At 51.4% G+C, this 12723-nt stretch overlaps 1 protein-coding gene across 3 annotated transcripts in view; it reads left to right on the top strand.

Annotated features, from left to right (window-relative positions):
• Window positions 1–12723, top strand: part of TUB (tubby bipartite transcription factor) — an 87229-nt gene that overhangs the window by 58471 nt on the left and 16035 nt on the right. The window contains exon 1 of one of the 3 annotated variants that reach the window (XM_012654361.1): window positions 8755–8792. The exons of the other annotated variants lie outside the window; for them this stretch is intronic. Within the exon in view, the coding sequence (XP_012509815.1) occupies window positions 8755–8792 (38 nt within the window). Of the gene's footprint in view, window positions 1–8754; window positions 8793–12723 lie in introns of those variants that run through there. 3 annotated transcript variants of the gene reach the window in all.

Raw genomic sequence — 12723 nt, 5'->3', positions numbered from 1 at the left:
CGGGGCGGGGTGCAGAGAGAGATCCAAAGGAGCAAGGAGGTGGACAGAGGCAGAGGTGGGTACTGCGCCACCCAGCCCACCAGCCCTGGGCACCATCTCACCCGAGGGAGTCTAGAAGGGAGTTGCACTTTGCCTCGCCAGGTGCCAGAGCTCAGCTCAGACAGAGATACTGAGGGGGCATTGACCCTCCCTCCCTCCTTCCTAGAGCCCAGGCAGGGCAGCATAGCGGGGACCACCTGTTCTCTTCCTCATCTGTGCTGGGCAGAGGCCCAGTGGCACAGGCCTTGGTGAGGCTGAGTAAGTCCTGGCTGCTGTGACCACCCACAGCGCTTATGCTTCCTTCTGTCTAATAGCTCCTCAGGGTTGCTGTGAGCAATCAATGAGATGATACAAGTTAGCGCTTAGCACAGTGCCCGCCCTAGCGAGGGCTCGGTGAGTGGGAGCTCTAATTACTAAATGTTGTCACATCTCTGATGCTTTGCATTTTCGACGCAGTGTTCACAGGCTCACGTTCCCTCTCTCAGTTCAGCCTCTCACACCCTGTGCAGTAGGCAAAGTGCACACAATTTCTCCACTTAACGGATGAGGAAACGGATGCAAGCCTGGGAGAGCTCTGGTCACCCAGTGAGTTAGTGGCACAGAGAGGACAAGAATTCAACGCTCTTGACTAAGTCTTCTGTGTTTTCACTGCTGTGTGTTTCTTTTTATAAAATACGAGAATTCTAAAATTAAAAAAAAGAATTCTCGCGTTACTTCAGAGTCGAGCAAATTATAATCATCTTCTTTTGTCTCCTAACAGCCCTGCTGTAAAGAGTCAAAATACCAGAGAAAGTTAGTGCTAGAATGAGCCTTAGAAATTGTCCGACTTCCTGATTTTCATGAGGCAGAGAGAGGAGACATACTCGTTCGAGGTCGCACAGCACATTAGCAACAGATGCAGGACTGGAACCTGGCACTGGTGCTCTCTGCTCTATACCTGCTGCTTCTGTGGGTCTTGGAACTTTTATGGCCAGTTACAGAGTCAGGCAAACTGTGCCAGAGTCAACACGGCTTGACTCGCATCCCATAACACTACCTTTCAGGACTCTGCTTCTTCAGCGACCTGGTGGCTTTAGAGTCTGATATTTATGAATCAACAGCAGCAAAAAGGAAGGGCCGTGAAGCAAAAAGATGGTGTGTTGGGGGTAATAAACTTTTCAAATAGTTTAAATTGCATTTCAGGGACCGATTCCTCTTGCTAGAGAAATTGGTTTGTGAATTCAGAGTAGGATTGTTTAAAATGCATTTCACAGTTTGAATAACTATGGTTTTCTTAGACGAGGGGAAAAAAAAACAGGTCAGAAACACAGACTCATAGGCTTTTCTGAAAGGTTACAAAATAAAATGTTCTTTGCTGGAGGATATAAAGGAAATGGCTCTCTGTTTGACAAAGGAGAGGGCTCTGCCAGATAAATCTTGTGTTATGAATAAATGAGAGCTCTCTCCCTCTCTTCCTGATCAGCTTAATTCCTTGTTGCTTATCTGCAAATCCAATAATGCTGGTAAAACAAACCCCTCCTGGAGGCTGAGCACAGAGGCCTGGGTGCTCAGGCTCAGAAGCCTCTTTCTATTTCTAACCTCTGCTCTGGGGAGGGCTGGGCTTAGCCGCCCTGCGGGGACGTGTGCAAGAGGACTTGCTGGGAACAGAAGCTCCCCAGGTCAGGGACACCGTCCTTCAGCCTTGGGTCTCCCTGCCCAGGAAATGCTCAGCAAGTGCCTCAAAATGGGTAAAGAGCAGGTATTAATATTAAGGTTCGGTATCCTTCCCACATTTCCCCTGCCCTCCTCCAAGATAAATAACCAGACTAAGAATTGCAGACATTTCTTGTGCAGCAAGCATTAGCGTGTGCCCACTTGGGTGTCATCTTAGTAACATATCATGTTACACTAGGTGACTAAGGATATGTCAACCTGCGTAGCGTTGAAAATATGATTTATTTATTTACCAGATCTGTTGTGTGCTGACAGGGTGTGTTTATTGTCTGTCTCCCCAGCCATGCGGGTGGGGATGTTGTTTGTGCTGTTCAGGGGTCACTAGGAGGTCTCAGGAGCCAAAGCTGGAGCTAAGAGGAGGCCTGAGCACCTGGAAGGAGGGGCCACCTGGAATGGAGCATGTGGTCCCTAGGGTGGCATAGCCGATGACACTAGATGGTGTCTCTTTCACCCAGAGCAACTTTTTGTGAGACTATTTATGCACCTGCTGGTGGAGCTCTTTTATAGGGCATGTTACTTCCCTAAAATATTGTATCTCATCTCACAAACCTGTTACTCTGTCATTAAAATTCTCTGTAAAGGATGCTTAGTGATCCTTCCTGTGAACCTGGAATTATTTACTTAACCAAGTCCCAACTGATAGACATTTTGTTTCCCCTCCCCCAGCCAACCTCCCCTATTAGCAATAAAACTTCGATGAATACCTTTGTGCATAAACTTTTGACTTCGTTGCATATTTCCTTTGGCTAGATTTCTAGGACAGGAATTAAAGAGTCAAAGGGCTAAGGCTCTCATCATTGGTTTTCTCTAGAGGAAGGTAGTTCTGTTTGCTCTAGAACTTTCAGCTGCTTGAGTTTGAATTTGAACTCTATCACTTATTATCTGTGTGACTTTGAGCAGGTTATATATAACTTTTGTTGCATCATCTGTAAAATGGGTACAATCATAGTTCCTACCTTACAGCGTTGCTGTGAGGATTCAATGAGAGAAGGGTGTGTAACTGTTAGGTTGAATAGGCATGACTCATGAGACGTAATCACAAAGCTTTATTTTTGTCTCCCACGATCTCTTTGAATATATTCTATGGGGCCGTTTTTTTCCCCTAAAATGAGATGAAATTTAGGGTAAGTCTCATGACTTTTCTGGCCATTTTCAGGTAATCAAATGTTGTCTTGTCAGTAATTAATGCATCCTGTCTATTGTATTAAAAAAATTCTTTAAACTTCAGTGTTCCACCAATTCCTTTTGCTCAGCACGGTCTGCTGTAGGCCAGCTGCCTGTGGGGAGAGGGTCTAGCTGGCAAAGGACAGTTCTGACCCTGTCAAGAGCCCAAAGAGGAAGGAGGGAGGAGGGAGAGGAGAGGGGTAGGAAAGTTCTTCAATGGCAATGGTCTGAGGAGCTGGTGTCACATCTCTGGGCCTTCTCTTGCACTGGGGTGTTTTCATGGGCTTGTGGAGACCACCCCATCTCTGAGATCTCTTCCTGTACCTCCCTTGATGTGGGTGATGCTCTCTCCCCTACCTGGTCCTAGGTTCCATTCTCAGGCCCTGGGAAGCTTGGGCCCACCCCCTCCCTCAGTGTCCCCTCCTCCCACAAGGGAGCCCTCTTGGCCTGGATCTAAGACAATCACAGCTGGCTTTCATGCTGGGACCCACATCTGTCCACAGGAAACACTCATGTGTCCTTTGCCCTGCAAACCTGGGAGCAGCAGCTCTCTCTCTGGATTTGTCTCTGTGGTTCTGTCCACTGTGGCTCCAAGACCTTTGTGGCCACACAGATGCTCTTCTAGGGGTCTCTCTAAAGCCCCACTCTCCAGATTTGGGGTGAAGGTAATAGCACTCCTCACCCCTCCCACTTATTACAGCTCACTGGACTCCAAGGTCCCTGTCTAAAATTCTTCCTAAGCTCCCCATATCCCTTTTTTCAGCCTCTGTCATATTTTGTATGGAAGGAGATGGGTGTCGGGTAATGGTACAGAACCCGGGTTCCACCGCCTCTTTCCCAAGAGGTGTATGCCACTCGCTTTGGAATGTGGTATCCGTTCATTCAGAGCCCTAACCAGAGCAAAGACTGGAAGAGTTCCGTTCCATTGTCCCGTTGTCCATACCTGTTTTTATGAAACACAGAGGAGTGCCTGGCATAGAGCACGTACTCAACAATGATAGTTGTGTATGATCCAAGCTCACGGGCTCTCTATTTACATTCACTGCATAACCATTATATCTGGTTTTATTCCTGTTACCTCGTTTTATGCCAGTGGTCCCCAACCTTTTTGGCACCAGGAACCAGTTTCATCGAAGACAGCTTTTCCATGGACCAGGGTGGGGGTGGGGGGTTCAAGATGATTCAAGTGCATTACATTTATCGTGCACTTTATTTCTGTTACTATTACATGGTAATATATAATGAAATAATTATACAACTCACCATAGTGCAGAATCTAATGCACCGCTGATCTGACAGGAGGCGGAGTTCAGGCGGTGATGATACAGACGAAGCTTCCTTGCTCCCCGGCAGCTCCCCTCCTGCTGTGCGGCCTGGTTCCTAACAGGCCAGGGACCATACTTGTCCACAGCCCAGGGGTTGGGGACTGCAGTTTTATGCCTTCTGAGTTTTATGTTTCCTGTACACTATGCTTTCTTGTGTGTGTATGTAGATTATTTGCTATTATCTTCAGCAGTGATTTGGAAAATAGACATATTGTTTTTAATTTTACTAGTAGTTACCCTGCATTTTTTCAAAGACATTGTCAGCCTACTTATTTCACTTTAATCATCGACAATGGAGCGATGGTATTTGTGTATTCTGCAGTTATCTAAATGAGAATTACAGAGGGTACTATCTGGCCACCTGCACTTATGCTACCATCTTGCCATGATCTCTACCTGACAGCTTTGAAAAGGCACCAGACCCTGTTTTCGGGTCTGCTCATCTCTGGACTTTCCCAGTAGCCATCTAGCAGCTTTCAATACTGCTAGCCTTGTCTCCCTCCCTCTATCCTCCCTTTTGCTCCCAATTATATCTCTCTGAAGGTTACATCTGGGCAGGTTATTCTTGGCTTAAAACTTTTTAGTGCTTTCCCATTGGCCATAGGATAAAATCCAAACTCCCTAGCCTGATGTTCAGAGTGACATACGATCCGGCCCTTCCTTAGCTTTCTAGGTCCATCTCCTGCCACACCAAACCACTCACCTGCACGACCACGCTGGTTCCCACCTTGGTTTTCAAGTGCACTGGTTACATACTCTCATGTCTCCATGAAATAATGACTTTTCTCATGTCATCCTCCCTATCTGGAATGTCCTTTTATAAAAGACCCTAGCACAGTGCCTAGTCAATTGTAGAAGATCAGTAACTGTTCCCTTGCTTTCTTATCAGCCTGTCAAAATCCTATTCATCCTTCAAGTCTCACCTTAACTGTCATCTTTTTCCCCCTCTCAGGACAGGTTTGTCCTAACCTGACTGTCCTCCTTCAGTCCCACTGACTGCCCCTCCTATGCATCCCCTAGCCCCCCATACTTTGCCCACCTGTAGTATAAACCAACGCCTTAGTGCTGGGTATGGTCACTTCTTCCCACCTCCCCCGCCAGACTGAAAGCTCCCTGGGAGCAGCCCTGCCCCCGAGTCCAGTGGGGTCGCGTTGATGTTTGGTTGACTTGAATTGCCGTCCTCAGGCTGTAGGGTCACAATGCCAAGCCACCAGGCAGGGCCCAATATGAATTTTCATTTATTATTCATAATCCTTTGCTTCCAAGATTGACTAGAGGTGGCCCACACTCAACGAAACCAATACATTAGGTACAGAAAATATAAGACTCCACATTGGAAGTGGCGAGGTGCCAAAATGCTAACCTTGTCCTCTGGGTGAACGGATCTTGCTGAGGGGGGGGTTGCCCTGGGGCCCCTAAGCTCAGGTGGCAGATGTGAGGGTCCCCGTGCATTTCTCCAATCCCCTCACAAACCATCACCTTGTTTGAAAATGCCTAAAATGCAGCAAGGAACATGTAAATTTACAGCAAATAACTTATCCTTGTAGGATTTGGGCAGGTGGTGAGGAAGTCATGTTGGGACTCTGTTTGGCAGTGTTTCAGCTGAGATAACCTTGTTCCTGGGGCTAAATCTGTAAAGCTTAGGCCCTTCTTCAAGGGTCATTGTATAGTACAGTTGTAAAAATACAACTTTGAACCATGGCCTAGTACAATATACATCATATGACTTTCTGGAGTCGCTTTTTGGTGGAAGCCAGGGACATAAACTTAAAATGTCAACCAAGGAAGACATTTGAGCGGAAAAACCCATTACAAGTTCTGATTTATGTGTGAACACACATAGAACTCATAGAAGCACACATGTCTTCCCCTTGCACACACATAAGCACACCATCAACAAATGTTCTTGTGCAGACCTGCTCAGACTGCAGGGCCATCTCTCTCTCACACACACACACACACACACACACACACACTCAGGCGTACACTGGCACTCTCATTCCGCCCCAACACACCCCATGTGAACACACACCCACATGCAGTCACACACACACATTCATGCAGACACTGGCACATAGTTCCACAGTTTCCCCCCATCCCATACACACACCCGCCTCTGCAGGAAGAGACATGGAAAGCCATCTTATTCCTGCACATCACTCTACCTCCAGATTTGGCTCCCTTAGGACAGAGTCTAAAGTGTCTATTTAATAGATTCAATTACTCCAGGCTCCTGAGACTTTCCAACTTAATTCTGATTGCTTTAAGGTGTCAGATAATTTGGGAATAAAGGGGGAAAAACAGCCTCAAATTCTTGAAGGGAAAGACTTCTAGGCTCTAGTCATCTCTGACAGTAGGTGCTAATTGCAACTTCGGGAGAGGTGGCCTGGAGGGCGGGGCCTCCAAGGGGTCCAAAGCTTCTGGCCTCTTGCTTCTAGGCAAGGTTCTGTCCTAAGGACAGAGGCCTCTGGGGCAGTGCTTTGCTGCTCTTCTGTGGCCTCCAAGGTAAGGACTAATCTTTCTGCCGCCCCTCCTGGGAGCCTGACAAGGGTGAAAACAGAGGCTCAGGCCAAACATCCCAGCAGGCAAAGAAACAGCTCTGCCTTCTGCCCCCTATACCCCACTCCCAGGTGATTTATTTCGTCTGTTCTCTGTCCCCAGTGACTGTGATAGCTCTTGGAGGTTGACTAATAATCAGAGGTCACGGTGTTCACAGAGCATTTATGCTGTGCCAGACAGAGATGGATCTGACCTGTCCTATGCTCCAGAAGCCTGGAGAGAGAGGCCAGGGTGTGTGTGCGTGCACCGTATGAACTGCCATGGGCAGGAAGGAGGCTGAGGGTAAGGACTGTGGGCTGAAACCAATTGTGTGCGAATGCTAGCATCACCATTGACCAGCTATGTGACATGGGCAGGATCTTTTTCTTCTCTGTGCCTCAGTTTCCGCCGCTGTAAAATGGGTATGAAAATGACACCTGCCTCCTAGGATGGTAGTGGGGATTAAACAAGTTATATACATGGCAGCTAACACAGCTCCTGATGCTCAACAGATGCTCCCAGTATTTTGTTTATTGTGTTTTATATCTAACGGGAAAGATAAGAGGCAAGGCTAAAAGGCTGGGAGAGTCCTAGGGTGGGGGTCCTGGCTGTGTCCCCAGGACAGCAGGACGGGGCCTTCCCTCAACCCACCTGGCTGTTGTCACACTCCTCCTGCCCAGTCAGCAGTCACACGACCTATTTCGCACCAGAGGATACCCACACTGACATTCATCTGGCATCGCTGGTGCTGCTGAATCCAGGGTGCACATGAGGACACCCACGTGCGGTGTGAGGACTGTGCCCCTCGGCAGACCCCTCCCTGAGCACCTGCTCCGCACTCACAGGCCCCTGGCCATGCCTTGCTTTAAAGTTGGTTCTAGTCACAGCCGGGACCTCATCAGCACACGGAGACCTTCAGGTGATCTTTGTTGAGAGGTGTTCGCCTCCCATTAATTGCAGCCCCTAGAAAGGACTTTGGAGGACAGAGAGATCCTGGAACAACTTCAGCTCCATGGCCTCCTAGCTTTGTGTCCTTGGGCATCTTAGCATTCCTGAGGCTTTATTCTCTGGGAAATAGGGATAAAATATTTGTCTCTAAAGGCTATTGTAGACATTAAATACTAGAAATTTCGTAAGCTGGCAACGCAGTAAATATTACCCATCCCTTGATTGCCACAACTTAGATAGGAAGGACGCCCTGCTGGGAAACACCTCCTTTACTAAAACCAAAGACAGAAGGTTAGGGGCTGGGCGGGTGTGTGTGGGTGGGGGGGTAGGTGCGGGGAAGGCCAGCCTCCAAGCCTTGGCCTGGAGGTTCCCTGGGACCCCTTCCTGCAAAAGCGAATTCCTCCTCCACCGCGCCCCCTGCCCCCGCCCAGTCCGAGCAGCTGTTTCCCATCCCTTAGCCGAGATTCATAGGCCAGGTAGGTAGGTAGGGGTTTGAATTATCCCCGTTTCACAGAGAAAGAAACTGAGGCTCAGAGTGGGGACCTGGCAGCGGGGCTATTAGCCGAAAGTGGGCGCGGGTTCATCGGTGCGTCTGGAGGGGAACGGGAAGGGGGCGGGGGCGCTCCGGGGGCCCCGCGCGGGCCTGGGGGTGGGGTCTCCGCCGCGCGGGGCGGGGCGAGGGAGCCGGGGCGGGCGGCCGCTGCCACGCAGCGCTCCCGCCTTCGGCGCTAGAAGGGGCGCCGGGCGGTGCGGGCCGGCCTTCCCCGCCTCCACGCGCGCGCACGTCCGCCCGCCCGCCGCGGCCCCGCGCACTCCCGCCGCTTCGCCCATCGCCGCGCAGCGCAGGCAGCCGCTCGCCGAGCCCGCGGCCGGGGCCCTGGCGTGCAGCGCGGGCCTCGGCGGGGCCCAGCGCCCCGGCCCGGGAGGATGCGGCCCGGGGCGGCCGGGGAGCTGAGCAGGGCCCCCGCGCCGGCCCCCACGGGCCGGGTCCTCCAGAGCCGCAGCCGCCGCCCCGCCCCCGAGAGACATGACTTCCAAGCCGCATTCCGACTGGATTCCCTACAGGTACGCGGGCGCTGGCCCCCACCTTCTCTTCAACTCGGGGGCGCAGGCCCAGACCACCGCCCTCCAAGGCCAAGGCCCTGGGATAGGGTCGACGGTGCTGGGCCAGGGACGCCTGCCGCCCCCAGCTTGGGACGTAGCGCTGGCGGGCGGCGGAGGATACCTTGCCTGGGTGCAGGGCACCTATACTCTTTCCACCTATCCCAACACTGGGGGCGCGGGTGGGAGGCGCTAGTGTTTCCTACCTCAACTTTGAGGGCTCCTGCGGACTGAACCCGCCTGCCCTGCTCCACCCCCTTATTTGCCAGGGTTGCTGGAAGGGACCTGTGTGGGCCCCGCTGGGTCCAGCAGCACCATGTGGCCACCTGGGGAGGGAGCGCACACGGCTCTGAGCCCCCTCTTGGCCCAGCACCCCAGTCACACGCCTGTATAGCGTGCGCGCACACACCCATACATCTGCGCGCGTCTGCCCATTGGGCCGAAGGTGCTCCTGTTGGTCCTTTCACACCCTCAAACCGTGGATTCCTGGAGACAGTTATTCTGAACCAAGAGCACACAGCTGCTCATATACACATGTACCCATATCTCTATACACATGAATTCTTGGGCTCACACAGAAACACATGCCTGCATATCAGTGCACATACACATCCTTTATTTTGAAATACCTGCCACTAGCCACTCACAAGTGCTACTCAGTATCTTTCAAAGATTCAGTAATCTGCCTGCTAGCAGGTCTACACCTGGACACACACCAGCTCACAATACATAGAACTGTCCTCAGGTGCACAAAAGGCCTCGACAGCCCAGGCACACTCAGGGAAGCCCACCACCTTCTGCTTCCAGACACTGTTCTGTCCCAAGGATGGTGAGGCTTTCCCCACCTGCGGGGGTGGGGGTGGGGTGGTCTCTGGGGTCTCACACAGGTGCAGGTCTTTCCCCATCCACTCTACTCCATTCTATTACCAGGGAAAGGAGCTCATTGCCATGGCAGCACCAGATCCTTGGCCACCCATTGGCTCCTTGGTTGCCATGGGCTACGGGGCTGTCTCTAGGCCTCCCAGAGAGCATGTGTGTAAAAAGGGTTCTGGACTGCCAAGGCCCACTATGTTATCATCCGCCCAGGTGCACATGCTGGTGGGTGGCAGGATCAGACCCTCAGAACCTGCCTTGTAACACAGCCTGCTCTCGGGAAGGAGCATATCAGTCACTGACAGAAAATAATTCTGACAGAGCTCTTTTATGAGTCCAGACAAGCATCCCAAATGGAAACCAGCTGAAACTGCCCGAGGCTTGTTAGAAGCAGATCCTTCTGCAAATAGGCACCTGTCAGTGGTCTGCGAATTGAGGGTTTCTCTTGAGAATTGTTGTTGCCTCTAATCTCAGCACCTGTGGGGGCTTCAGGGCTTCCCAGGTCGTTTTGTGTCCCTCCTCAGCACCACACCACACATGTGCACACACGAGTCACCTGTAGGGTCTCCTGCAGACACATGCGTTTGCACCTCAGAGTCTCACGTGGATCAGGGGGATATTCCCATCAGGGACTTGGGGCTGTGCTAAGAAGAGCTGCCACCCCAGACAGCTATGCAGGCTGGGGGCACAGGTAGTTTCTGGAGTATCTTGGCCTTTCTTGGCACATGTGGGTTGAAGACCTTCTAGAAGACAGTGCAGCCCCACAAAGTATCATTAACTGTCTAGCCACCCAGCAGAGGTGCCTGGCAGTGTCTGTGGGCTGAGCGGACTCCAGTGCTGTGGAAGTACTTCCGTGGGGTCCAGATGGCAGGGTGGTGGCCGTAGACTATCCGAGGAGGATGGGAGGGCAGCCCTCATGGCTGTGGAGATGATGTGCGTTTAGGATCTGCCATACTGGAAGTTGGGCCAGGCCAGGTCATGGTTCAAGGAAGCCTCTCCCAGGGAGCCAAAGACAAAAGCAACTTGTAGAGTAAGTGCATGGGCTTCAGAGAACATCTGCCTCAAACTGGGGTGACTTAATCCTGCTCCTGGGAAAGGGGTCTCAAGGAGGTAGAATTGTCTCTGGGAAATGACTGTGTTCCAGCAAGTGCTCAGGGCACTGATATCCTGCACAGAGTGATGTGGCCCTTGGCCCAGCCCAGGCTCAACTGCCATCCACTGCACCACTCCCCCAGTTTCTCTCCTGGGCCCCCACACTCAGCCCTGCGGCACAGAATCCTGCCACCCTGGAAGCCTATTTCAGAGGAGCAGCGTGGTGCACTTGTGGCCCTGCTCTGCTTGCTTTCCCCATCCCTCTGTCACCCTGCCTTCTTGTTCTGTTGCAGGGAGGGTAGGTGTCTAGCTAGAGGTGGACTGTAGGCAGAAGTTTCCAGGATCCCTCCTGTCCTGCCCTACTGGAGTCTTTCTGGGCATGCACTGAGCCTGGGAAAGCATTGGACTTGGGGTGCAGACTTCCAAAATGGGAGACCTGGGCTAAGAGAAGGAGATTCAAATTGCCTCTGGCATTAACTGGGCTGCTGATTTCAGTCAAAGCCACATGCCGGTCTGATAACAGAGAAAACTGGGGCAGAAGACAGACAAGGCATTTTACTTGCAGATGGGGGTGGGGGCGGCACGCGTACACGTGCTCTGACTGGCATGAGGTTTCCCTAATGTCACAGCATGCCAGAACTGGAATGTGACAATTGGTCTGGGGGAGAGGGGTTGGCCGACTTTTTGCTAGCTCTGCTATGGGCATTTTACCCGCTCTGTGATGGTTACACCTTGCATTCCCTGCGCCCAGCTCATTTTCTTTGAAGCAATGATAGCTGGTGATAATCTTCTTATGGGTAATTTTGGCTCAGTTTATAATGATCATAGATTAATCTTACATTCTGACTTAGAAGGGAGCCATTTAGTTTATAAAGTTTAACAACTGTAATCCCTTCTTCCCTTTAATTTTTTTCTACTACTAATATCCATTTCTGCCAGTATCTCTTCACTGGTATTCTTGAGAAATGTTAAATGCCCTCAGTGCATGACTTTACCTTTTACAAGTTGTAGATGGAGCTTTCAGAGTCAGGAAGGCCCACAGGTGTATTGGAGGACCACTGGGGGGTGGGGGGAGACCTGATGCCTGGCCCTGTCCTCAGTGCTCTTGTCTACATGGTCCTGAGGCCATTACCCGGAGTTTCCCTCACCAGGTCATGAACTTCTCGAGGGCAAGGACCTTATCTGGTTCCTGGCTGTATCCCCCATGTGACCCAGCATAGACAAGATGTCCACCTTTTTGAATCCAAGTGGCATCTCCAGGTAGCCTTACAAGTTTCCCTGGATTTCCTGGCCACACACCTGGATTCCCAGCACACCTGAGGGATATAGTGCTCTCCTGGCACCGTGGGGCCTGCTGGAGCACTGCTTGAAAAGCACAGCTCTAGGGCACAGAGGGAGAATCTGCAGCTGGAGGGGCCCTTACAGGCTTCCTAGTTCTCTGTGTGAACACCTCCTGTAGGGTCCCTACCGAACGGCCCTCCATCAGATGGCTGTGACCATTAGAAAGTTTCTCCTTGGCTTGAGCCTAAACATGTCTCTGCGTCCCCTTTCCTCTTGGCTCTTGTTAGGATCCTCCCACCACTTCCTCGCTTTGCTTTCTGGAGAGCAGTGTGCCTGCTGATGAAGCGAGACTCCCGACTCATTCTGTTCTGCTGCTGGGTTCAGCACAGAGGTACTCTGGACACGTGGGCCTACCACTTCATCTATGGCTACCTGGCTTTCCTGGCCCCATGGGAAAAAGTTGCCTCATAATAGCTCCCCGATTTCCTTTTTGTTCCTTAGAGATCACCAGCTGTGGCTCGTGGTCCCACGTGCATGACTGAGCATTAGAGTCACCTGTGGCACTTACTTTAAAGAGGAGAGAGCAAGGTGGGGGTTGATCCTGGGGCATGTTCCTTCCACAACAGTTCTGAATTAACCACCTCAGGGC

The sequence above is a fragment of the Propithecus coquereli genome, unplaced genomic scaffold, assembly GCF_000956105.1.
Source record: "Propithecus coquereli isolate 6110/MARCELLA unplaced genomic scaffold, Pcoq_1.0 Scaffold44, whole genome shotgun sequence".
NCBI classification, from domain to species: Eukaryota; Metazoa; Chordata; class Mammalia; order Primates; family Indriidae; genus Propithecus; species Propithecus coquereli.
This window is presented reverse-complemented; position numbering and strand designations above follow the sequence as displayed.